This window comes from Danio aesculapii, chromosome 15 (assembly GCF_903798145.1).
Source record: "Danio aesculapii chromosome 15, fDanAes4.1, whole genome shotgun sequence".
NCBI classification, from domain to species: Eukaryota; Metazoa; Chordata; class Actinopteri; order Cypriniformes; family Danionidae; genus Danio; species Danio aesculapii.
Window position 1 is genome coordinate 13,138,364 of NC_079449.1, and position 27,578 is coordinate 13,165,941.

The following is a 27,578-nucleotide window of genomic DNA, read 5'->3' on the forward strand; positions in this document are numbered from 1 at the left end:
TAAAGGAATTTGAAATATTTATGTTTTACCATGAGATATTATTATATTTTTGTCCAAAACTCCAAATTGTCTGATCAGAGTTTAAAATTAATTGAGTTTTTGTATGTACATTTCAATCATTTGTGTATTTTCAGTATTGCAATCATGTTTTTGTAGAATCTGCTTATATGCAGTGGCAGTTGTGATTAAGGGCTTCATGTTTTTTTTTTTCATCTTTTTTTAACCATAAAAATGTATTAAAAATTGAAAAATGTAAAATAGTTGCTTTGTTCTGTGAGAGTGGGTTAGTTTCATGTCCCAAGTCATCTGATATGGATTTTAAATATTCAGATTTATATATTTTCTTACAATTTATTTATGATCAGTTATGAATCTGATTATGTTTAGGGGTTTGCTGTGAGACCAAGAAGTTTTTTTGCTCCCAAATGGTCAGATGTTATTCCAAATCATGAAAAAACATAAAATTATAAAATTGTGATCTGATATTAGCATCAATTTAAACATACATTATACAAAGAAATGCATTTACTATCCTGCCATTTCAGAAGTGTGCTTGGCTTGCTAGTGGTAAAGCACTTTTGTTAACTAGCTCACACAAAGTCAAGTGTGCTTGAATGCAGTGGCATGGCTATTTGATTGCGTGGTAAAGCTGAGTGTAGCCTTGATGCACAGCATCTGATCAGAGTAAATGGTGGCCTGCTCTTTTCTTTCCGAGTCTTTTCAGCATGATATTCCCTCTAGCCTGCCCTTGACTCATGCCCAAATGATATATGAGCGTGTAAACTGACAGTATGTCTGCATAGTGCTTCATAAAAGGATGTTGTCTGTATTCAAGATTTATTATTTGACAGTATAGGAACAGATTTATGATTTTTCATCATCCTATTCCCGATCATGTGCAAACCGACTACTCATGTAAACCACCCGTGCTAATTTCCTTACACATTTCATGTGCATCTATGACTGTCATGTAGCTTTTAAATATGAACATTCAAGAAAATAGTTGAACAGCACCAAATGTTAGGCCAAAAAAGCAGCTGATATTAGCGTGTGTTTGTGAGTTCACAATGCTCACGATTGAATGCACCTCGCAAAACAAAACAGTTCTGCTCACCATACGCCCAGTATCTGACTAAACACCCTGATCCCTACTTCAATAACCCAGCAATCTCATAACTCGATCCAATAATCAAACCCACCTAATATCTCACAATCCAGGCCGATCGCCTTTCAAGTCCAACCCAGAAGTCATAGGAACGACAGCCTGACACATCACATTTAAAATACAGACACCAAAAATATATTATTTCCAAATAAACTCTCCATAAGAAAAAACAGACAATGAACAAAAAAGCGCCATCCATGCCGTTTAACCAAAATGCATAGGCATCAAAAACAACAATGTTTTCTCAATGGAATTACTGCACGTATTTCACCACACATTATTATAGATTATTTCCCCAGACACACGGATGAGTGCCAAATATAGAAACACCCCCCCTCCCCCAAAAAAGGATAGAAAATAAATAGAAATACCATTTCAAAGAGGACAAATATCATCTCATGGGTAAAAGTGTTCTATTTTCACTCTTAGATCTCATTCAGAGAGTTCTTCTTTATAAAACCGCTAATCATATTTAATATTAAGACAGTTATCTCCCATATAAAAATATCAAATATAAACAGCAACCATTCACTGAGCAGTCCTGCCAGCTGTCAATCAGTATTTGGACACGTCCTTCCCCCCACCCCCCTTCAGTCAGTGTAGTATCTCCATGGCTGTAGTTTGCTGGTCACTCTTTATATAGCAGTGTCCCAGAAGACAGTGGTTTGGGTGGAGTATGGAGGAGGCCCGTATTTCTTGCCCCCGTTGGTCTTTTTCCAGCTGGGCAGGATGGGCATGCTCTCCTGCTTGCACAGGGCTTTGTCCGGACACCTCTGTCTGGATTTGATCTCCTTGCACAGGTGGCGTTTCTTCTCGATCATCTCCATCATGGTGCTGTCCCCACATGCCCAGGGCATTGGGGGCATCTAATGGGCGGCAAGGGTGAGATAATGTTGATGCATGCAGAGCTGACTTTTGAGTTTTGCAGCCCATATATCATTTTTTGAAGGCGTTCACAGCTTCTTTAATAATACAGGATGTGTTCAATTATTTATGTAGTTTAATACTGTCGGAGTGGTACTGGCATTGAGTTTAATTCTCTCTCGCGCACACGCACACACACACACACACACATACACGCAATATATGCCCATGCATCACACTGATTAAAAGAATAAACAATTATATAGGCAACACAAAAGCTCATAAGCATACACTATGGCTCTGTTTCAACTCCTAGTGAACTGAATCCTGTATATAGGTATATAGCTGCCTTCTAAGGGTATGTTTACATAACAATAAAAATTAAAAAGTTTTGTTTCTTACACTAACAAATATCCGTTAATTAAGATTATTTATTTATGGTGAATTGCATTATCAGATGTTGATCTCCCCAGCAGGCACAGGACGTCAGTGATGTCAGATTGAAGTTGTACCCCAACGTCGTGGGGCATAGCATTTTTGGTGAAAATGATAATCAGGTTGATGTTGGATAGACATTGCATTTTGGTCACTTTCCAGCGCAATCTAAAAACAACCAAATATCAACGTCTTATGATGTTACAGCTTGACATTTTGTGGATGTTACCACTATGACGTCCATCAGACGTTGTTGTTTTTTTTGACATACCTGACGAATAAATGTCAGTATTTGATGTCAATATGATGTTGGCTTAAGATGTTGGATCAACGTTTTTGGTCAGTCATAATTGGACGTCAAAATAACATACATTGAACTTTGGTCACCCCATATCACAACCCAAATCTAACCTTATATTAACGTCTTCTGATGTTGTGTGCCTTATGGGTCTGCTCTGTTCACTTTTGATGTTAAAAACTGCACTTTAAGCTTTTTAGTGTAAATAGAGACAATTCACAACAGCTGTTAGACATTTTCACTGCAAACTTTGCAAATTAAATCTCCTAATCAGGAAAAGAAAACTAAAGCAACACATCCCTTTACATCAGGGTTGTCCAAACTTGGTCCTGGAGGGCCGTTGTCCTGCAGATTTTATCAGATTTTATTTTATTTTGTCACTTTAAGCTGTATAGAAGTGTCCTGAAAAATATCTAGTAAAATATTATTTACTGTCATCATGGCAAAGATAAAATAAATCAGTTATTAGAAATGAGTTATTAAAACTATTATGTTTAGAAATGTGTTGAAAAAAATCTTCTGTCCATTAAACAGAAATTGGGGAAAAAATAAACAGGGGGGGCTAATAATTCAGGGGGACTAATAGTTCTGACTTTAACTGTGTGTGTGTGTGTGTGTATATATATATATATATATATATATATATATATATATATATATATATATATATAATTTTGACGCTCTCGCCACCAGAGCTGTAAAGGCAGACAGCGTTGTCACCAGGGTGGCCAGAGCGAACTTTGACGCTATCACCGCCTTTGGTGTGAACGCTCAGTTATTGTTTTCAAAAACATGAAGTTAACTTGTTAACAAAGGTTCGGCAGCGGAGCCACGCCTCACTTTGCCTCCTTAATCAATCACCTACTTCACCTATTCCTTTATAGGGACTTATTTAAAACTTATTTAAGGCAGACCAGCCCTCTAGCACTGTTCTTCTCGTTCTCTTAAACCCACCTTCCCTCCCTCTATTTCCTTGCTTCCCATTAACTATCCTTATAGACCATTTTGATGGATGTAAATAAAATCAATGGTGCCAATGTATTTCCTGTTTTACATTTTTAATTTCAACAGCTTCAGAGAATGCAGAAGGATCCACATATTGACAAATAATGTTATGACTGCTGTTTTAACATTATGTTATGATTGAAATGCCTCTTGTTACCGTTACAAAATAGTTTGATAAGAAGCAGGAAATGTTCATGGGCCAATGTCATGACCACACTGAAATGGCTTAGAACGTTCTTTTCCCTTCTAGGTTGAATTAGGGGATTCAATCACTCTACCAAAATATTACAGTGACAGTACCGCCACTCTGAGGTTCTGGGCATCAACCTACCTACCTGCATGTTCACTGTTTATCCTCTTTCTTCCCTTTCCCCTTCATCCCACTGTTTCCTTACCATCCCTTTCATCCCTACAACCCTACAATAAGGTTTAGTTCAAAGTGTGGTGTGGTCCATGCTGGTGAAATCCTCTTTAAAAGTTTACTATAACCAAGTTATAGTGCAAAATTATGACAAAATTTTTTTACAATTGTGACATTTTAGTTACAAATGGTGTTGTGTAAACATACCCTAAGAGAGCTTTCTAAATCTCTGAGTAGTTTGAAACACTGATTCTACAAAGGCAGACATCTTTGTGTCATATAGCATGTAGCGATGCATTGTGGGATTGTCCTCTACACAAATGCATGCACTGCTGCCTAAACTAACTGAGATTTGCTGACTAGGTTTTGTAACAGAGCATATACCTCAGACATGCACAGACACACACATACACACACACACGATTGTGCTTTTGAGGAAGAAAGCAGCAGACAGACACAGAAAATACAGTGGAGAATAGGAGAAGATATCACTTTTGAAGGTTTTATTTAGCTTTTTGTTTTGATGGGGTTAGTTTTATCCCTCGAGTTTAAGGTTTTATTTGGGTTAGTTCAATTACAGTCACTAACAATCAAACACAAACTGGGGAGTGAGACCGGATCAGATAACATACGAAATGCATTTTATTATGTTACTATTAAATACCGAGATAAAGAAATAGCATGGCTGTACAGTGTCTAATGTGTGTCAGATATCTGTTTTGTATTGGACTGGATTGTGTCGCTATAAAGAGTGGGTGTGTGGCTTTTGTAAGACGTGATATAATGAACATGTTTTGGTAAGTGTGTGTTAAATCGTGTAACTGACTCCCCAGTCTCTTGTGAAAGTGACGTCAATGTGAAAAGCAATCATCGGTACAGGATTATTGTACATAATACAGTCGCTCTAAAAACTGGTTCAAGTAAGGCCACACAGACAAAACAGGAGAGAGCATTTGACATCTGACACTGATATAAATGCCACATCTAGATACAAATATACACACATCAAACAGACTCGATAGAAAATGCTGAGCGCTTTCTTTTATTTAAAGTGACGCTTTATTTATGGCTGTCTTTTAAACATTAAATAAGCATATATTAGATAAAACTAATGAAATTACAGTAAATTGCCATTCAAAGGTTTGGGGTCTTTAAGATTTCAATTTAAAATGAACGAATACTTTTATTAATGCTTAATATATTTTTATTCTTATTATTAAACAAAGATGCATAAAATTGCACTAAAATGTCAGTCAAGACAAAATTATTTAAATAAATTATGTGCTTTGTAACTGTCTATTCATTAAGAATTAGTTTAAAGAAAAATGTAACATTATTAACATGACGCTTACTAATTTTTAATGCTGCTTGCTTAATGTTAACACAAACTCAGGTTTAGCACGTTGGTACCAATCAAATTAACATGCTGATTGGATCAGTTATTACAATTAACTTATTTTAACACATTAATTAGCATGCTAGCATAATGCTAGCATATTTTAAAAAAAGATTTAAGATTATTAACAAGATGCTAACTTATGCTTATTCTTAACACAATGTCAAGCATGTTGGTAACAATCAAATCAACAAGCTGATTGGATCAGTTATCAGAATTAGCCTATTAGCACAATAATTAGCATTAGTGTAATGCTAGCATATTTTCAGGAATTATTATTATGATGCAAAGTAGTTTTGAATGCTGCTAGCTTAACGTTAACACAGTGTCAAGTTTAGCATGTTGGTAGCAATTAAATTAGTGTGCTGCTTAGATCAGTGCTCACACAATTAGTTTGTTTTTTAACACAATAATTAGCATGTTATCATAATGCTACCATATTTTTTTTTCAACAAAACTGCAACATTAATAACATAATGCTAACTAATTTATGATGCTGCTACAAATTGTAACCTGTTGGCAGCAGTCAAATTAGCATGCTGCTTGGATCAGCTCTCACATAATAAGCTTGTTTTAACACAATGATTAGCATGTTAGCATAATGCTAGCATATTTTTAGCAAAGATTTAAGATTATTAACATGATGCTAACTTTTAGAATGCTGCTAGCGTATTGTTAACACAATGTCAAGTTTAGCACGTTGGTAACAATCAAATCAGCATGCTGCTTGGATCAGCTCTCACACAATTAGCTTGTTATTAGCACAGTGGTTAGCATGTTATCATAATGCTACCATATTTTTTTTCAAGAAAATGCAACGTTATTAACATCATGCTAACTAATTAATAATGCTGCTAGCTTAATGTTAACACAATGTCAGGTTGGTATGCAATCAAATTGGAAAAATTGCTTAGATTAGTGCTCACACAATTAGCTTGTTTTAACACAATGATTAGCACGTTACCATAATGCTAGCATAATTTTAATATACATTTAACATTATAAACATGATGCTTACTAATTTAGAATGCTGCTAATTTAATGTTAACACAATGTCAGGTTTAGCATGTTGGTAGCAATCCAATTAACATGCTGCTTGGATCAGTGCTTACAAAATTAGCTTGTTTTTAACACAATGATAAACATGTTAGCATAATGCTAGCATATTGTAGGACAAATTTAATATTATTAACTAAGTAATTTAGAATGCTGCTAGCTTAATGTTAGCACAAAGTCAAGTTTAGCATGTTAGTAGCAATCAAATTAGCATGCTGCTTGGATCAGCTCTCACACAAATAGCTTGTTTTTAACACAATGATTAGCATGTTACCATAATGCTAACATGTTTTTTTTAAAGAAAAATGTAACATTATTATGATGCTAACTGATTTATAATGCTGCTGGCTTAATGTTAACACAATGTCAAGTTTATCATGTTGGTAGCAATCAAATTAGCATGCTGCTTAGATCAGATCTCACACAATTAGCTTGTTTTAACGCTGTGATTAGCATGATGCTAGCATGATTTTAAAGAAAAAAGTAACATTATTAACGTGATGCTAACTAGTTTAGAATGTTGCTAACACAACTTGTTAACACAATATTATAAAATAGCATGTGTGTCGTGTAGCTGGGTGATGCTACCCTCATTTAGCATGACACTAGTACATTTTTAACTGAGCTAGGAAGTGGTAAATGTTATAAGCAATGGCCCTTTATTGGCCTTTAATCACTCAAATAATTATAAATAAAAATCTCGCTGACCCCAAACTTTTAAAATTCTGTATAGACATATAATCAACTGTATTTGGCAGTCCAAATAATTTCTTATTTATTTTAGAAACTATCAATCCAAATGGTTATTTATTTCAGTAGGTTTTTGTACATGACATGATGTCTTTGCTTTGGATCCATAGCCTTGCATTTCAGAATTTAATTTCTCGCCTTGAAAAGCTTACTATGTTTGATGTCTGTACATCAGAGCAGTGTCTGAAACATTGAGATAGAGACGAAACAGACTGAGGATGCTGTTGGTCGAGAGTAAAGCTGCCCGCCGTCGCTCTCAAAAGGCTCTCGTTCAGATTTACATCAGTCAAACCTTCTCTCAAGTGCTTAAACCGCCAGATATATAAAACCCTGATTGTGGATCTCTTGCCATAAACTCACTGAGGGCGGATTAACCCTTGTGTACAAATTGGCTACCCATTCATTATGTTGGTGGCTGTTTTTGCCCCGTTGTCTTCCATTATAATGACATTTGTTGATTGTAAAGCCATGACACCATGTAATCATGCATTCTTGATTGTTGGTGGTTTTTCCAGTTGGGAAGAGGTAAAACTTCAAATTATAGAGTAAAACTTTTATAAATGATAGTGTGTGTGTGCATACATACCATGTTTGTTTTGTTCTGAGAGCTGAGCTGCTTATTTTTTATTTTCTCAAACATATCTAGGTAAGTGTGGAAAGGTCTCTCTTATGCTGCGTTCACACCAGACGCAAAAGAAGCATCAAGAGCGAGTCATTTACATGTTAAGTCAATGCAAAGACACGAATAGAGATCCTGCGGCATGATACACGTGAATGAGGCGACGTGAATGATACGATTCGAGCGTGTCACAAATTGAGCGGGTTTTTTTTGTGCGATTACATGAGCGAATCGCTCGTTGGAAAACCTGAACTTCAGCGACATTCGCACAGCGTTAACCAATCAAAACTTTACTCTTGTTGGGGCGTGATTATGACAAAGTGCCTCTTGCTGACACCAACAACTGGGCTCGGCTCAGTCTGAAGTTCAATCATCCAGGTACAGTTTCTGGAGGAGTTTATAAACTCACAGGGCTGGGTGCACCTCTGAATGGATCTAGTTGATTCAGGCACGGCTCCAAATGAATCAACGCTGTTTATCAGCCTTCCTGAAGCACATAAACACAGCTATTCTCTCAATAAAATCCATGTTTGTCATTTAGCAACGAAACTACAGTCACCAGGCAGACCTGTCTATGACACAAATCCGCATCTATTGCTTAGTGAATTTGATGCACGAATGAAGCGGATTTGATGCGCGAATGAAGCGAGTAAACTCAAAATGTTCAAGCGACTATTTGCACACGAGTAACGTTATTTATCCGGGAGTACCGCATCTTGTGTGAACACAGCATTAAACTCTCACACTCGCACACACACTATACTCCATATAATCATATAATCTTATACCAAATCTAAGCTTTTTTTGCACTGCACCTGATGATTAACTGTAAACATTACAAACTTTCCCTCTTCCCAACAAGGAAAACCAGCAACAATAAAGTATATTTATATGCTGTTATGGCTTTGCAATCAAAAAAATGTCATTATAATTGAAGTCAATGGGGCAAAAACAGTCACCAACATAACAAAGGGGTAGCATTTTCCCAAAATATATATGTCAAAATAAGATCTGTCACCAAAAACCTTTCCTTTTGCTGAAACACAGAGAAAATCGTGGCTAAATTAAGGCTCAATATCACCCCAGAGTGGATGAAAACATCCTCAACAGCACATAAATGTGAGAGACTCTTTAGAGCATGATGGGAAGACAGCCTTGATCTGGACCGAACACAAACAACACACACAAAACGCATCTACGTGGACAGATGATGAACGCCGAAAGAAGCGCACAGCAGCTGAAGCGGCAGAGCAGCAGACAGGAGAAAAATTACACACAGCCGTGGGGGTCAGAGGTCAAAGACACGGAGACAGGAGCCCACAACTCCACACGCATGCCATCTCGCATCATTCTGAGGAATAAGGGGGTTCTACCTGGAACGGCGTCCCGCATGGAGGGGCCGAGGCATCGGGCGCGTGTCTTTGGGGTGTTCCCACTGGAGACGGGACTCCTGATGTGGACGCAGAGCGACCAAGTTTACAACCGGCTTTTGGTTCTATGGGGGTAGAGAAAATTCCGCTATGAAATCACATTGAAAACACTGTTCATTCTTGCAATGCCTGAAAATGGGATATTGTTTAACTGGTTGTAAAATTGTGAAGACTGTTTTCACATTAGCAGTTCATGATAAAAGTGTTTTGGAGTGGCTTAAGTGATGGAAACAGAAATGATCATTTCATGATGCTTATAACATGTATTTAAAAATGTAACTTTCCAAGCAGTTTATTATTTATTTATTTATTTATTTATTTATTTATTTATTTATTTATTTATTTATTTATTTATTTATTTATTTATTTATTTATTTATTTGTGCATTTAGTTATGCATTAATTTAGTTATGCAGTTATTTATTTATTTATGCATTTATTCTTATAATATGGTAACATCATTTTTATTATATATTTGTATTAATTTATTGCATATTTGGTTAAATATTAATAATTATTATTATTAAAATGATGATTATAAAATACTTAACATTTTGTTTATTTGTACATTTATTGCTGTATTTATTTAGTTATGCATTAATTATTTTATTTATTTTTGCATTTATGCATTTATTTATGCATTATTGTTATTATACAGTAACAGAATTTTAATTATATATTTGTATTAATTGATTACATATTTGGTTAAATAATAATAAATAACAATTATTAAAATGATTATGAAATACTTAACATTTTATTTATTTGTGCATTTATTTGTGCATTTTAGTTATGCATTTATTTATTTAATTATTTATGCATTTATTTATTTATGCATTTATTTATGCATTTATTATTGTTATAATATGGTAACAGAATTGTATTATATATTTGTATTAATTTATTACATTTTTGGTTAAATAATAATTATTAAAATGATGGTTATGAAATACATAACATTTTATTTATCTGTGCATTTATGCATTTATTTATGCATTTTTTTTTAAAATTGCGTTTATTTATTTATGTATTTCTTTATTTATGTATTTCTTTATTTATGTATTTCTTTATTTGTACATTTATTTATTTATTTATTTGTACATTTATTTATTTATTTAGTTATGTATTTATGCCAGTCATCACTGGCTTGCATAGTTCGGGACTTGTAGAGCTGCGCATTGATGGATTCTTATTCAGTGTTTGGACCCTCAGCAGTGAATATTAATCCACATTGAACTGAACTGAACTGAACACTCTTTCAGTTCACTATAATCTTCCATGTGAAGCTGCTTTGACACAATCTACATTTTAAAAGGGCTGGACAAATAAAGATAATTAAATTTAGTTGAATTTATTTATGTATGCATTTATTTATGCAATTATTATTGTTATAATATGGTTACATTTTTTTTATTATATATTTGTATACATTTATTACATGTTTGGTGAAATAATAATAAATAATAATAAATTAAAATGCAGATTATAAAATATTTAACATCGTAGTATGATTCTTTAATATTGATATGTCTTATAAGGAAGAAGAGAAACAGAGGCAAATAGAGAGTGAACTGTCAAAAAGTGGCTATATAGTTGGACTGAACAACTGGCTGAGCTCTTAAAAATCTGATTACATGCACAATGTAAAGCGCAAAAGTGTTTTTGCAGTTGTTTTCTCATTATCTATAGTGGGATTTGAGAAAGTCATGCAGTGAAACAACCTGGATCTGAAGTGAATCACAACAGTAAACTATGATTTTTAAGTCAAATATATAAGTAGCTACGCGCGCACACACACACACACATATATATATATATATATATATATATATATATATATATATATATATATATATATATATATATATATATATATACATACACATATATATATATATATATATATACACACGTATATGTATATATATATATGTGTGTGTGTATATACATACAAATAATTTACAAATTAACAAAAATGTTTGATTAAATAATAGTTAATAATAATCACTATTATATAACTTGAAATTATAATGATCATAAAGAAGTTCTTTATACTATTATAGAGTCATATTATATCTTTAATGTTATCTATTTGTCTAACCTATTTTTAATTAATAGAAGTTTGATTAAATAACAATCATGTTTATTATTTTTATTGTCAAGTAATTGTAAAATGACTATGAAATACCGTACAGTTTTATAGTAATAGTGATTTCTTTACAGACTTTTTTTTTATGTTTATGTTTTCAGATTTTCTGTCACATTAATTGGACACACCTCCAAGCATGGTGGTCGGACTTATGGAGGAGCGGCCAAAGCGACTGGGCGTGGCTGTGGGCGTGGCTGATTGTCCTGTGGGCGTTTCCCAATCCTGTGATTTCGGAGAAGAGCTGCGAAGGGCTCTGTCTCTACTGTCACTTCTGCCTTTACTTTCTCCTGCAAAACAGAAAAAAAGAGGTAGAGATTTCAGCATCCAGTATGACTCAGCTCTCTGTTTTCATAAGAACGATTTAGCAGTTTCATGCGTGAGTGCTTTGATCTGTAATAATACTGCTGTGTAAATATGTTAACGCTAGATGTCACTACTGAGTCACAACCATTGAGTATCATATACTGCCTTATAATTACCAGTACTATACCTGACCTATATATGTGCGGAATTTTTTCACCCATATAATAATCAGATTTCCTGAAACATACAGTATACAAGATTGCAATGTTATAGATAATACAAAAATAATAGCTTTTTTATTTAATTAAATTTTATATCTAATCTGCCCAGACAATATGCAAACACAACAGTACTGAAAAACTGGTGGTGAAACAAATTTCCCTCAGAAATTGCTACAAAAAAGCTCACAAATAAATGCACAATTTCTGATGTAGAAAAAGTTAGTATTTTATTTTAAAACAGTCCAGTAATTGTTCAGCATTTAAATTGTAAGCTAATTGCAGCTATTAAATTACAATTATATCTATGAATATTACTAATACATCTCATTTTATTATTACTAGTTACTATTTGCTAAATGTATTATTTATACACCCATTTACTGATCAGATTTCCCAAAATGAGCAGTATACAAGATTGCAATGTTAATGAAAATACAAAAATATTGACTTTTTATTTAATTTTATATCTAAGCTGCCCAGACAAAATGCATACACAACAGTACTGGTTAACCAATAGATGGTGACAAACAACCATGAAAAATATGTCACTGAATAGTTCTTCAAAAATAATACATCTAGTAATGAAACAATGTTTTATAAGTGAATTATTAAACCATTAATTGAAAACGAGACTAAAAAATAAATGTGTTGTACAAGATAATAATGTTAGTTTTATACATGTAGCATTATCAGCAAAAGTAGCAAGTGGTTGTTTGCTAAAACCAAAAGGTTCTTGTACTAAATGTAAAGCAAATGACATTTGTCTCCTCCTTTTTTGCTTATGGGAAAAATGGTACGATCCATGACTCAGAAATCATAGTATGATTCGAACCATGAGATGTGTGATTCGTTACACCACTACAATATGTACTCAAACTTGACATGTCTTTGTTTTGTTTATTCCTGCGTTCCTTTCATCTTTCACACAATCAACCCCTCTTTTCTTTCTATTTTCATTCCGTCTCTCTTTTAATCCCTCTCCCTCACAGGGGATCCATTAGCAGTCACATTCATCACATCTTTCACTGACTCTGAAGACATTAGGGAAATTGCTTTACTAACAGATGAAAGCTTTTCAATTATTTCAGTTGGCAAGAGTATCTCAATGTGTGTCCGTATCGTCGGTATAGACGCGTGCTTAGCTTTATTGTCTGACACCTATGGGCTTATGAACTGAAGGTGACATCAGCAAGCATATGCCGTGTGTGTGTGTGTGTGTGTGTGTGTGTGTGTGTGTGTGTGTGTGTGTGTGGTGACTGAAGCCATATGCTTATAAAAGTCATGAGCTAATTCAGTTCATATAGCATTTCAACTAAGATTGTGAAATGTTCCTTGTAATACAGAATTGGATCATAATGCCTTTCATCGATTGCATCTCAGATTCATTTTATCACTTCAGCCAGTCCAGGAAAAACTTTCTCTCTCTCTCTATATATATATACCTATATATTCTCTGTTATTGAATCTATGGCATGAAATAAAGCTGATGATTATTGTAGTGTGATTACAGAATGAATGCCTAATGAATCAACAGCAATGTCAACCCAGGCTCTTTATTGATACGTACCCCTGTATACATTTCTGGAGATCGTGAAATACATCCCTGGAGGTACAATTTTTTTTTGTTGCAGATTTTGTTTTTGCAAATCCACCAGAGGCCGCTGTGTATGCTTTTTCAGATCTCAAATTTTTCTCGCAAGTGCCATTTGTGCCTGCTGTTCTCACATAAATCCACCAGAGGCAGTCACTGACTGACTAACTGACTGATAACCCCACCCACCCCTTTCCCTAAACCCAATCGATGGTGTTTTCAAAAGCACTGACTGACCTGAACACCCCCTTCCCTAAACCCAGGTGACAGTGTTTTAAAAGCAGTCCAGAAAAAGAAAAGTCCTCACGGCTGCCTGATTTTTACCACACTTTCAGATCTTACCACATTACCACAAGCCACTGGGCAAACTGGTAAAAGCCATTCAAATGGAGGTACGTGGTCAGCTGGTAGTGCTAAAAGAAACAGAAGCCGTCGGCAGCTTCATCCTGTTCATCCAGGAATACTAAATGATCACTATGAGTCATTTCTTTATAGTAAATCGTATATATGCACAACAAGTGTAATTCAAATTGTCAATGACTGACTTTTATGAGCTTGATGTGGATTATTTTTAACTGATCACTAGAAGTTTCAACAAAATTCAGATAATTGAATAAATGATTTTTATGAGCCAAATCTTTATAGTGACTCATAAGCTTAGAGTATAGCAAAAAGTGTAAATTTAATCTTCTTATAAATGAATCCTGAACACAATTAATAGTTGACTCCCAAAAAAAATGACTGTTATGAATTAGTTCTTTTTAGTGAATCACAATGTGCGACACAGCACAATAAGAATAGTTCGATTTCTGAATAATTGACTCTTATGAAATGACTCTTTTTTTTTTAAATAACTGAATCATGAAGTGCATGTAGTGTACTTTGACTCATGATTTCTGAATTCATGATTCTTGCAGTAGAGCAGTATAATCCTGCTGTAGAAGGAATGACTCTTATGAGTCACTTATTTTTAACTTTTCAATCCCAAACAGTATGCTGTAGTGTGTGTGTGTGTGTGTAAACACATGACTGTAAAGAGTCGTTTCAGTTTAGTAAATCATAAATATACAGTTGCTCGACCCTTGAATGAATTACACTTATAAGCTGGATCGGTCTGTCTGTCTATCTAGCTATCCTTCTATCTATCTATCTATCTATCTATCTATCTATCTATCTATCTATCTATCTATCTATCTGTCTGTCTGTCTGTCTGTCTGTCTGTCTGTCTGTCTGTCTGTCTATCTATCTATCTATCTATCTATCTATCTATCTATCTGTCTTTCTATCTGTCTGTCTGTCTGTCTGTCTGTATATATAGTATCTTATAAGCTGGGTCTATCTATCTATCCATCCATCCATTTGTCCATCGGTCCGTCCATCCGTCCGTCCGTCCGTCCGTCCGTCTGTCCATATGTTCAGTCCATGTTTTTCCTTGTTGAGGTTGCTTATTAGTGTTAGCTTATTATGCATTATGCACTCTGGTCTCACATTGGCTACTTGAGAACCTTATTTGCCATACTTTATCTCTCTGGAAACACACACACACATTGTCTGGCCACGTCTGTTGAAATCCCATTAGTCTTTGGTGTCCTGCTCCATTAGTCTACATTTAATTAGTGTCCACTGTCATTAGCGTGGGGTGCTAAAGCAAAGACTGTGACAAATTTATCATATTTACTTATTAACATGCACACAGTCAGTGCCTGGATATAACCTGCTTAAACACACACTGTCTTTATGTACGTGTGTGTGTGTGAGCGCACCTTGTATTCCTTGTAGTATAGCAATATCTCTACCTATCTCTATCTTTTGACCTTGTGGGGACCTTTGTTTGGTCCCCATGAGGAAAATGGCTCATAAATCACACAGAATGAAATATTTTGAAAATGTACAAATTCATTTTTTTCTTCTGAGATTTGGATTTAGGGGTAGGGTTGGTGGAGATGTATAGAATATGCAGTTTGTACAGTATAACAATAAGCCGCCTTAAAGATAGCTGTACAAGTGTATGTGTGTGTCCATTAGCAGACAGAATTTGAGGGTTTTGTTTTGGCAGGTTTGTGTTCTTGTCAGTGTTCACAGGGTCAGATTGTGCTACAAGGCCCCTGAGCTAATAGCAGCTAGCATTAAGAACATGTTCTCCTCATCCAGTTAGTAAAATGCCATGCCAGATACCTTTTGGCACTCAGTGGTAATGGACACAAACAACACCGCTAAAAAGCACAGCATGGGAGTGCCAAACAAGAGATAGATTGTAGTTTATCTCCAAGGTCAGACCCTTTTTAAGAATCTAAAGATTTGAGGCGGCATCAAACCAGCTTGGTTAAGAAAACGTTCTGGTTTCTGAACTAAAAGAAGATTTTTTTTTTTAAGTAATAATGTTGTAAATAATGTTCAGTTTTTAGTTTACTTCATAAGATCTCATTGTATTGTCTTGTTTGTGTTTTTCAAAAGGATGGCTTGACTTGAATTTTATGAATCACCAAGCACCACAGTTTCACCTAAAAATCCACCTACATTTTGAATGGGTTGCTGGTGAGTAAATGAACAGTCATTTATCCCTTCGAGGCGGTTGTTATAATCAGGCAGTGGAGTAACAAATGATTATAGAACCTTATGTTTAAGTCAAAACTAAAAAGGTAATTGTTTGATGGTGTCAAAGTCACACTGATGGAGATTTAAAGTACCAGTTAACTAGCAGTTGTGAGTAGGCGTGTAAACTTCCACAAACTCCAATTATAGCTTGTCATTTCAATGAATTGATTAATCATAAACCTTAATATTGCAAGATATGTCTAGATTTGATACTTTAGTGGCACATTGTTACCAACATCACACCAAATGACACTCAAAACACTAGTATCCTGACTTAAAGGAACAGGTTTTTTTAAGCTGTGTACTGATTGAATGTAATATTTAGCAAACAATGTGTCAACTGGCAAATACTGCACACTTGCATCCTTTGAGCAAATAGTTTCTAATACTGTAAGAGTGTGATTTCTTTCCCCAGATGTGGATATTGTGCATTTAAAGGAAAATCTGGAGAATGTGAAAAGGCCAACATTTACTCATGAATGCCCATGACGTGTTAAATTCTTGTGCCATTTAGTTATTAGTGTGTCTCACATGGATAAAATGTAAATATTTTATACTGTAAAATAGGTCCCGGATAGCTAAGTCGGTAGAGCATCAGACTTCTCTCAAAACATTATGCAATTCTGAGTGTGCCTCACACAGGTGAGTGGACTTGATAAACCACCTGTAGAAAACACACTTTCATCTCTCTGACACTTTAACTGATTCTTGCACCAGTTTTGCACATTTGCACCAGACACTTTCTTACAATCACTCCATATATCTAGAACAAACAAACAAAAATGTATGCATTTAAAACTTGTGCTTCACACAGGTGAGTGGGCTTGACAAACCACCTGTTGAAACACTCTTCTCTCTATACCCCCCCCCCCCCCTCTTTACTCTAGCACCTAATTCTACAAGCACTAACAGTTCCTATGTATAATTAGCTCTTCTTGTATGTATTGTCTCTTCTTGTTGAATCGCTGAATCGTACATATTTGGTTGGATAAAAAAATTCTCTTGGGAACTGGCTGAAGTTTCTTATATTTCTATTGTAGTTAATGTGTAACTGTTCAAGTAACAGGAAGATAATTTATTTTCGTTAACTAACTTTTGCAATTATAGCTTTCCATAGACCAATACATATACAAGACATATACATTTTTCATTCATTTTCGGCTTAGTCTCTTCATTTATCAAGGGTCACCACAGCGGAATGAACTGCCAACTTATCCAAAATATGTTTTACACAACAGATGGCCTTCCAGCTGCAACCCAGTACTGGGAAACATTCATACACACTCATTCACACACATACACTATTGCCAATTTAGTTTATTCAGTTCACCTACAGCACATGTGTTTGGACTGTAGGGGAAACCGGAGCACCTGGAGAAAACCCACACCAACACCGGGAGAACTTGCAAACTCCAAACAGGAATGCCAACTGGCCCAGCCGGGACTCGAACAAGCGACGTTCTTGCTGTGAGGCGACAGTGCTAACCATTGAGCCACCGTGTCACTCATAATGTTTACATTTTTTATTAAAATATTCTGTAGCTGATCTGTAAAACAATCATTACATTTATTATCTAAAATAATAAAACTATTGAAAATATATATTTTACAGTTTGTTTTAGAATATTTGAGGAAGATTGCTTTCTATGTGGTGAAATCTGTCATGACTGATTGGCTCACATGAGTCAGACATTTATACCAAACTGGCCTAGTGATGTCATATAGAAGCTATGGAACTGGCAGAACCAATGATGTAAAAAATGGAATACAAAAAATGATGTCATAAATAAAATAAACTACCAGAATTCAATTATATCATAATGAAAACTGTAATTCCATATAAGCCAGTATTTTGTTTCATCAGGAGCCAGTTTGTCGCTGTTTAATGGCACATACTTGGAAAACAGAATCATATTGTCTGTTTTTTAGCCCTATAGTGAACCTGATCTGCCATTATGTTTCGCGTTACTCCAGTGTCACACCAGGGCGCAAATTAAGCATCTCTGTGCTTCAAAATTATGCAAATGTATGCCAACCTCCGAGTCATAACGATGAGGAAATATAGTAAATGCGTTGGTTCATTATTAGTATATGCTAATGTAACCTTAGAGTATGTGAAGTTACTCAGACACGTCATTGAACTATTAAGCTATTCTGTGCTGCAGGGAAAGCACTGTTGCGTTTAAATACAGCTGCATTACATTAAAGCACAATGTATTTTAAGGCTATTTAGAGCTATTTATGGGCCATAATAAAATACATTAAAATTAGACTGATCCTTGAGACAGTTTAATGCACGAACACCGTTGCGTGCCACTTAACACTGGCACATGTTCAGTGTCTCTGTGGCTTTCTGGCGCCGAATGGTGTCATGCTGAGTTGAATTCCCTAACAGGATTTAGACCTGGATAACTGGCCTGAACAGGAAGAGCTCAGTCTATGATTGTTTTATCGCCAAATGGGTGTTTCTGAAAATACAATTTACAGACCAACATGATGGTTGAGGAAGACTTGCCTCACTGATTCACTGAATAGTGAAGATGCACTGATATACAGTTGAATTATTATACAGAGTTATTAAACCCCCTTTGAATTGTTTTTCTTTTTTAAGTATTTCCCAAATTATGTTTAATAGAGCAAGGACTTATTCACAGTATTTCTAATAATATTTTGTCCTCTGGAGAAAGTCTTGTTTGTTTTATATCAGCTAGAATAAAAGCAGTATTTAATTTTTGAAAAACCATTTTAAGGTTAAAATTATTAGCTTCTATAAGCTATATATTTTTTCGATTGTCTACAGAACAAACCCCTGTTATACAATAACTTGCCTAATTACCTTAACCTGCCTAGTTAGCCTAATTAACCTAGTGAAGCCTTTAAATGTCACTTTAAGCTGTATAGAAGTGTCTTGAAAAATATCTAGTAAAATATTATTTATTGTCATCAGGGCAAAGATTCAATAAATTAGTTATTAGAAATGAGTTATTAAAACTATTAGTTTAGAAATGTGTTAAAATCTTCTCTCCGTAAAATTGGAGAAATGAATAAACAGGGGGGGGGGGCTAATAATTCAGGGGGTTTAATAATTCTGACTTCAACTGTACGCATTTGGCATTGTAATCCATTATTGCTTTTATATTATAGTTGATATGTGATTCCTGGAAGTTCTGTAATTTCAAAGAACCGTTGAATTTTTTTCTATGCCAAAAGGTTGGCATAGAAACTGAGGGCTTTTTTTAATGAGACAACAATGTTGGTGTCTGGCATAATAATAAGTCATATAAGCAGTTGCAGGCAAAATAATTAGCCGCCCTGTGAAATTGTAATTCTTAAAAAAAAAAAAAAGAAATTCCTATTTTTAACCATAATAATACTAAAGATCCCATGACAATTGTCACGATCCCCAGCGATTCAGCCTGTGCAGATCGTAATCAGATTTTGACCACACTTCATTAACATTGTTCATTTGTTCGTTTGCTGGAAATTAGAACTGAATTTAGAAATAGTTTTGAAACAAACCTTTGTGCTTAACAAACAAAACTAAATATGTAGGCTGATGGATGTCTTCAGTGGAGTGAGACTCCACTGTTTCCTTACTCCACGAAAGTAAAGGAGTAAAGAGTAAAAGTAAAGAGAAAGTAAAGAGGCCAAATGGAGGAGGCTCGTTCTTTATCCTCGCGCTGCAGATGGTCTGTTTAACTGTTTTCTCGATAGTGACGCATTCTGTTTTTCCACTTACAAAGTCCGCCATGTAAATATCAAATGCACCATGGCACGACGCAACTGACTCTTAAAGGAAATGGAAGATGAGACTCTGGTTTATTCTCAAAACACACCCATAACTCATTAAGAGAATAAGCTGTTAGACCGCGGCGCAAACAGTATTTTTCCGTCCTTAAAACAGAAAAGGTGGATTCAGACACACCCTTAATGCTTTTGCCCCATTAGACTTTGTGCCTTGAATATAATTATAATTATTAAATAATGTGAATATGTGAATATAATAAATAATTATTCACTCTATTTTGAAGTGCCCACTATGTCCAGGGCCCTAAGCAAGTCCAGGTATGGGGCCCAAGCATTGAAACTTGAAACATTCTCTTTCTCTATAGATATTTTTTTCTCTGTAGAAAGTTTTATTCACTTTTTTTTTGTAAAAACTGCATATTAAAAATATCTTTTAAGTGGAACTTTTATCTTCTTAATGTAAAAATTAAATACAATAAATTGACAAATAAAAAACATGTTCATTAACTATATTTACAGTTAATAAGCCATATTTGTGATTAGATTTTAATTTTTGTATGTGCAATATGTAAGAAATGTTCCACTATTCATGAGGGCCCCTGGTTTTGTAAAGAAGTAATAAAGTTAAAATCTTAATGGTTATAGACAGATTTTACAACATATATGAAAAAATTTATAAATGAGCTATATAATTACTTTAGGCAATTCTTGGCATTGGGGCCCCCTTTAATTCCCGGGGTTCTAAGCGGATGTTTACCTTGCTTATTGCTTAAGTCTGCCCCTGATGATATCAATATTCTGCATGTTCATTATCACAATATATTAATTCATTCAAGTCGAGTAATCATTTCCACCCTAATGCATGAGTTTGCCGCTAAAGTCTTGAACTCGCTTACTTTCTTACACTGAATCTGAATTTATCATTAAAAAGCTGTGATCATAATCTCACACACATCTGTAAATCAGACGGTACTGGAGATACTGCTGTGTTTTGGATCAGCGTGACAGAATCTTCACTATCTCTGGCAGTGTCAGGCAAACACACAAGCACATACTAATGCCGGCAGCCTGTTAATCTCACACACCTCCACACTCTGTCAGGCACGAGGCCCGAGTCATAGATCCGTGGAAGACATGCTGACAGGAGCTGTTTGGGTGTCTCTGCTGGACTGAGTAGCGGAAAATTGACTGTGATGGACAGACTGACCTCCTTCAGTCTGTGTGTGTGTGTGGTTTTGGGTAGCTGTGAGGTGTGTGTATATGGCTTATCAGATTGGGTACGGGTGTAATGGTGCATGTATGAGATTTTCAGTTCAGTACGCATGTGTTTCAAGCAAATGCAGTGTTTTTAAATGCTGCATGTGTGAAACAGCACTTAAAACGTTTAGTTTTACAGTGCTCAGCATAAATGTGTAGACCTCATTTTGAAAATTAATATTTGTATCCTTTTTTCAATGAATATAGATAATATATGTATATTTTATATTTAAACAAAACTGTTTAATGAAACTGTTATATCCATTATCTAAATAACATCTAACACATCTTTAGGAATAGAAAGATAATGCACAGTTATTGCAAAAAAACTATTACAAACTACAAAATGTACAACATATTTGAAATTATGGTTTGCATTATGACATAATTGAATTCTGGTAGTTTAAGTGGTCCTTTTTGACATCTTTGTATTCCTTTATGACATCATCATGGATTCTGTCACTTCCATAGCTTCTATATGACATCACTAAGCCAGTTTGGGATAAATGTCTGACTCCTGAGCCAATCAGTCAAGACATATCGCTAGGGCCAGACGGAATCTGCGGACATTTTTTGCTATTTCTGCTAAGAATTTTGTAAAAAAAATCTGTGGATTTATGCTTAATTATTTTGGGAGTATCATAACTAAAAACTTAATATATGAAATAAAAACTAATATCTTTTTAACTTTTATTTAATGTTTACAATGCAAATTCACATAGATCCACTTATTTGGTAAACTAATCAAATCTCTCATATAATATCTCTACTAAAAGACAGAAAATATTACTTTACAAACTGTAGTGTAAATAAATCAAATGAACATTTCCATATTAGTCAATAATATTATTGAAATTTATTTAAAAACGGAATAAATATAAATTTGCACACATTTATACAAGTAAATAAATAGACTCAATGAAGGACTAAAAATCTGCGGAAATCTGCGAATTTCTGCACGCGCAGATTCCGTGTGTGTCTACATATTACTTTAGATTTCACCACATAGAAACTAAATTTGATGATTTTTGTGTTTCTCCTGATTTTTCCTGTTAAATAAAATTTTATTTAATATTTTTCCCTAAATATATTAATTTAGGTATCATTTTTGGACTGTGATCTTAGTTTTTTATTTATTTTTTTGTTAGATTAACTCCAGGTTTGGGTTTGGTACTGACTAATCTAATGTACATACACAAATGTATTATTGTAAAGCATCATATAGAAAATATTCATTTAAAAGAGAGATTTGTGAAGGGTGGACACTGTATGTACCTTCATTTGATCAAATTAATATTGATTATTAAACCATAAGATTAATATTTTAGTGTATGCTGTTCCAGTGAACACGCATGAATTCAATTCATTGTAGTTCAAATCTATTTAATGAATGTGACATGAACAAAATGTTGCTTGATTTTGTACAGCACATTATTGCTTTGTGGCTTGTTACGTTTGATGAGAAACAAAGACTAATCTTTCAAATTCCCCTGCATTTTATTTGGGAATTCGAACAGCAAATGTTGTTTTATTGTCATAGCACTAACAGATTATTGCTCCTTTGTTGATTTTAATTGCTATTGTCTGGGTTGTCAAATGAATCTTTAGTTGTTCTTGAGAGCATCCTTTTCGTCAACACTTGATCTGCATTTACTAACACTATTCTTATTTACTTTACAGCGTGGACAATAAGTATTGTTCATGTCACCGTTTTTCTCAGAAAACATATTCCTAATGGTGCTGTTATCTTGAGATTTTCTCCCGGATGTTGGTAACAACCAAAGAAATCCAAATATGCAAAGAAAACAAATTTAACTTGTGTACAAATTAAGTTATACATAATAAAATAAAATGACACAGGGTAAAAGTATTGAACACATGAAAAAAGGAAGGTGTAGAAAGGCATGAAAAGCCCAGACAGTAGCTGAAATCTCTCAGTAGTTTTTCAGCAACCCTCTGCCCTTCATCATTGTAAATGAATATTAGCTGCTTCAGTCCAACATCTACATTAGCAGGATGATAAAGATGAAACCAGGGTGGACATTTCAACAAGACAATGATCCAAAACACAGCCAAGGAATCTCTAAAATGCTTTCAGAGAAAGAAAATCAAGCTGTAGAATGGCCCAGCCAATCACCTGACTTGAATCCAATAGAAAATACAAAATAAAGCTCAGATTTGATAGATGAGACCCACAGAACCGTCAAGATTTTTACACTCTGCAGAAATCCATGAAAAAAATCACACCTGAGAAATTCATGAGAGGCTCCATTGAGAGGCCAGCATTTTTACAGTGTAATTTGGTTTTCAAACACAGACTGCTTGAAAATTTCACAATTAATTACAAAGAAATGATAAGTGGAATAAAACATGACATTTTAAAGTAGAAAGACTGAAATATTTCTGTAAAATCTACCCCAGCGTTCAATGGAAAATCATTTTTCAAAAGTGTTGGGGACTCAAAAATGATAGCCTTGACTCGTTAATCTGAAGTGTTTATCAGAATGCATTCATTATGACTGTAATCGTGATTTGAAAAGCTCAACAATCTGCAACCTTCACATTCAACTGTGAGTTTGATCTGAAAAGGCTCTGTTTGGGGAGGGAGAATCTGGGTCATTTTCTCGCTCTCTGTTCTGCACACTATAAGCATGTTGAACAGTCCGTGCGTAGGTTGATCGCTCAATTTTTAATCTGCGAGCTCAAACACACACGCTTGCACACAGACACACCTGGGGTGATTGGAAGTGGACCGTGGAAATAGGACATGAAAGTCGTCTCTCCTCCACACAGGGGAAAAAATAACAGTGTGAAAAAAAGTCCATAGCTGCAGCTCTCAAGACAATTACACACGCTCTTTAAACCCAATCAGGCTTTGCTGTATGAGACAACATCCCTCACTTTGAAGTTGTAACTGAGATGTACCAATCGCCCCCAGATAGCCCAACATTAACCCTGACTGCTCCAGTAGACACTGGCTTGAAAATGTGGGAATGTTACTAATTAAAGCACTTTTTCTATGGGGGGTTAGGGATGTGCAATATTAATTGTCTACAATTATATGATTGTTGTTTGAATGATGGATGAGCTGACATGTCTCTCAATTTGAAAAAACAAAACAAAAATGTTAATGAATTAACAAAAGTTAAGTAGGGCCACGTCTAAACCATACAGCTTCCCTTGTCTTCTATTTAGGGGAAGTGGACCCTCCCTAAACCGCTTGACTCAGATTCTCTCTCTTCTTCCCACCCATTTTCCCTAAACTCAACCTTTCATCCCCCCGCCCCTCCATATACCTCTTAACATCCCTCACCTCTTCCTCAGGCTGCATCGGGGAGGTCTTATAAAGGTTCCATCCCCACCTACGGGACGGACAAGACTGGATGAGACTCCCCGACCAGCCAGCTCAATAATCATTCCATGCTTCTCTTCTCAAACCTCATAACTATAACTCACAACTCTTAAACAACTCGTAATAAAGTTTCTCAAGCATTGGTTATGGCGTGGTCCCTGATAGTGAAACAGATCCTAAAGAGTCCAGAGCAATTACTGCGTGCATGTTAGAATGCAGTATTAAAGCAATATGCTTATTCATTCATTCATTCATTCATTTTCTTTTCAGCTTAGTCCCTTTATTAATCTAGGGTCACCACAGCGGAATGAACCTCCAACTTATTCAGCATATGTTATATGCAGCAGATGCCCTTCCAGCTGCAGCCCATCACTGGGAAACATCATACACACTCATTCACACACATACACTATGGACAATTTAGCCTACCCAATTCACCTGTACCGCATGTCTTTGGACTGTGGGGGAACCCAGCGCACCCGGAGGAAACCCACGTCAACACGGGGAGAACATGCAAACTCCACACAGAAATGCCAATTGACCAACCGAGGCACGAACCAGCGACCTTCTTGCTGTTAGGCGATTGTTCTACCCACTTACCTACCCACACAATATTTAATATTTGTAAAAAAAAATGTATTCATATTTTATAAAATATATATTATATTATACCAATAAACTGGCAGTATGACTGGCCGATTTAATAGTTTAATATAAGTTATTTTAAATTTTGGGGGCAAAAATATAAAAACACAGAAGGCAAATTTAACTTGTTCTTCCTTTTAAATAAAAAAATTTGTCTAAATTAAACAAAAAATTCTTTGAACTTTACATTCATTAAAGTAGTTTTAACATTGCTAATTATAAGAAATGTTTATTTTAACAGTGTACTTGTAAGCAGGAACAAATCACATAGATTCCGATTTACTCAAATCAGATTCAGGCCTTGTTCATATGTGGAAATTTATCTGATATGAATCGGATCTGTGTTCTTGTGTCTGCAGTTTACACTGCAGACACAAGAACACAGATCCGATTCATATCAGATAAATTAGGTAGATCGGATTTTCACTTCGTCATGAAAAACCGTAGGGAATGACATTTAGTCTGACACTTTCTATTCAGAACAGACTTCAGCAGAGTCCCAAACCTTAAATCTCATACACGAGGACTGAAACACCTTTTATATTGTCATATAGCACAGGTATTTAAGCATATTAACGAGAGCGAGAGAGCGCAATGTCCACCATGTAACCAATATAAACTAATATAAAACTAGTTCATACATCACATGCATAAATCACGCAATGAACATGACATTAAGATGCCTAAAGGTTTAAAAAAAAGCCTATATATCAAAAGAAGATAAACAAAAAAGAACCTTTCTGTTATAAACTACAGTAAAACAGTTTGTCAAAAGCTGCGAACAGATTGCATACAGGAATAGAGAAAAGAGCACTCTTTAAATTTTAGCTGTTAGTCAGCGCCCTCTCTTTTTTTCCGGGTCATTGCGCCTTTGCCGTGTGCTGTGTAAATGCAGACGATCGGATACGAGTCACTTTTAAAAGATGATGTAAGCAGGTCATCAAAAAAATCGGATACAGTCACAAAATCAGAATTGACCATCAAGATCTGCAGTGTAAATACAGCCTGATTGGTTTAATGAACGTTACGCACAAAACACACCCATAACTCATTAAGAGAACAAGCACAACCCTGTTAGACCATGCACTGGGCGCAGAGCGTATTTTTCTGTCTTTAAAATGGCAAAAGTGGATTCGTCCATGCCCTTAATGTTTTTGTGCCATGCTCTTTAGACTTTGCGCCTAAATCGTTAAAATGGTGCCTTAAGAATAGCAAGTGTTGATAAGAAAATGTCTGGTGCATATGAAGAGGAGTAAGAATGTCCTACTGCTGGTTTGTCAAGCCCACTTACCAGTGTGGATTTTTATTATTATTATTTACCAACCTAGTAAAATTATAAAATTTTCACTCACCATCTGCTGACTCTTTGCTCTTACGGCTTCCAGAGCCTTTCTTCAACATGCTACGTCCCGAAGAGAACAAGTTGCTGAGCTCATCCAAAGGACTGGTTGGCGTACGACATCCTCGACCTCCTGACCCTGAGCTTGAACCCGAAGCAGTGGAGACATTTTGCATGGAGCCCCCGTGCACACTTGAAGAATTCGACAGCCGCCCGCTTTCACGTGATCCGTGAGGAACTCCAGATGCGCTGCGAGGAATCGTCCCGGTCATGAGAGCGTCATATGGCGGGGGACGCTTCAGGGTGAGTGGCGTTAAAGCACGTCCCATACTGACGGGTGACGGACAAGCAGAGTGGCTCCGCGGATAACCGTGTGCTGTAGACGACCCGCCGCTTTTATACAGTGCAGATGTTAGAGGTGGAGCAGACGACCGTCCTGATGCTGTGATTGTTTGTTGTTCCTTAGTCTCAGCTGACTTCTTATGGTGATGATGGTGGTGGTGGTGGTGGTGGTGGTGTTTACCAGACACCTGCTGCTGCACTTCTGGCTGTGGTTCGGTGCCAGTTGGGGATGCACCGGGTTTCACAATTCCCACATTATCAAACATGGGCAGTTTGGTGACATCCAGTGGAGTAAGAGGAGATTCATCGGAATTAGGGGAACATTGGGCTGGTGCCGGTGGGAATACAAGTAGAGGCGGACGATGGGAAAGCAGATTTGGGAACGGGGCTGGAATATCACAGAGTGAACCACGTGGTGTGGTAGGTCGAGTAAGTTCTACTTCCGGCACCATAGGTGTTGGACACTGCTCCCATCGTGACTGCCCGTGGTCTAAAGATGAAGGTAGGTCATCATAGGCAGGGTATTTCATCTCCTCGTACACACTTTCCCCTTGGTCGTCCTCTTCGTCTCCATTTGCTCCAGCAATCCGACTGAAGTCTCGTAGGATGTTTCCCACCATCTCTATATATACAGGCTCTGTCTCATCGTCAGTGTCGGG

At 35.7% G+C, this 27,578-nt stretch overlaps 1 protein-coding gene across 1 annotated transcript in view; it reads right to left on the reverse strand.

Moving 5' to 3' along the window:
- Nucleotides 1-1,373: 1,373 nt before the first annotated feature.
- Nucleotides 1,374-27,578, reverse strand: part of nyap2a (neuronal tyrosine-phosphorylated phosphoinositide-3-kinase adaptor 2a) — a 76,419-nt gene continuing 50,214 nt past the window's right edge. Inside the window, 4 exon segments of the mRNA XM_056473037.1 lie at nucleotides 1,374-2,031; nucleotides 9,323-9,444; nucleotides 11,656-11,814; nucleotides 26,591-27,577. Coding sequence (XP_056329012.1) covers nucleotides 1,801-2,031; nucleotides 9,323-9,444; nucleotides 11,656-11,814; nucleotides 26,591-27,577 — 1,499 coding nt within the window. The 3' untranslated portion in view covers nucleotides 1,374-1,800.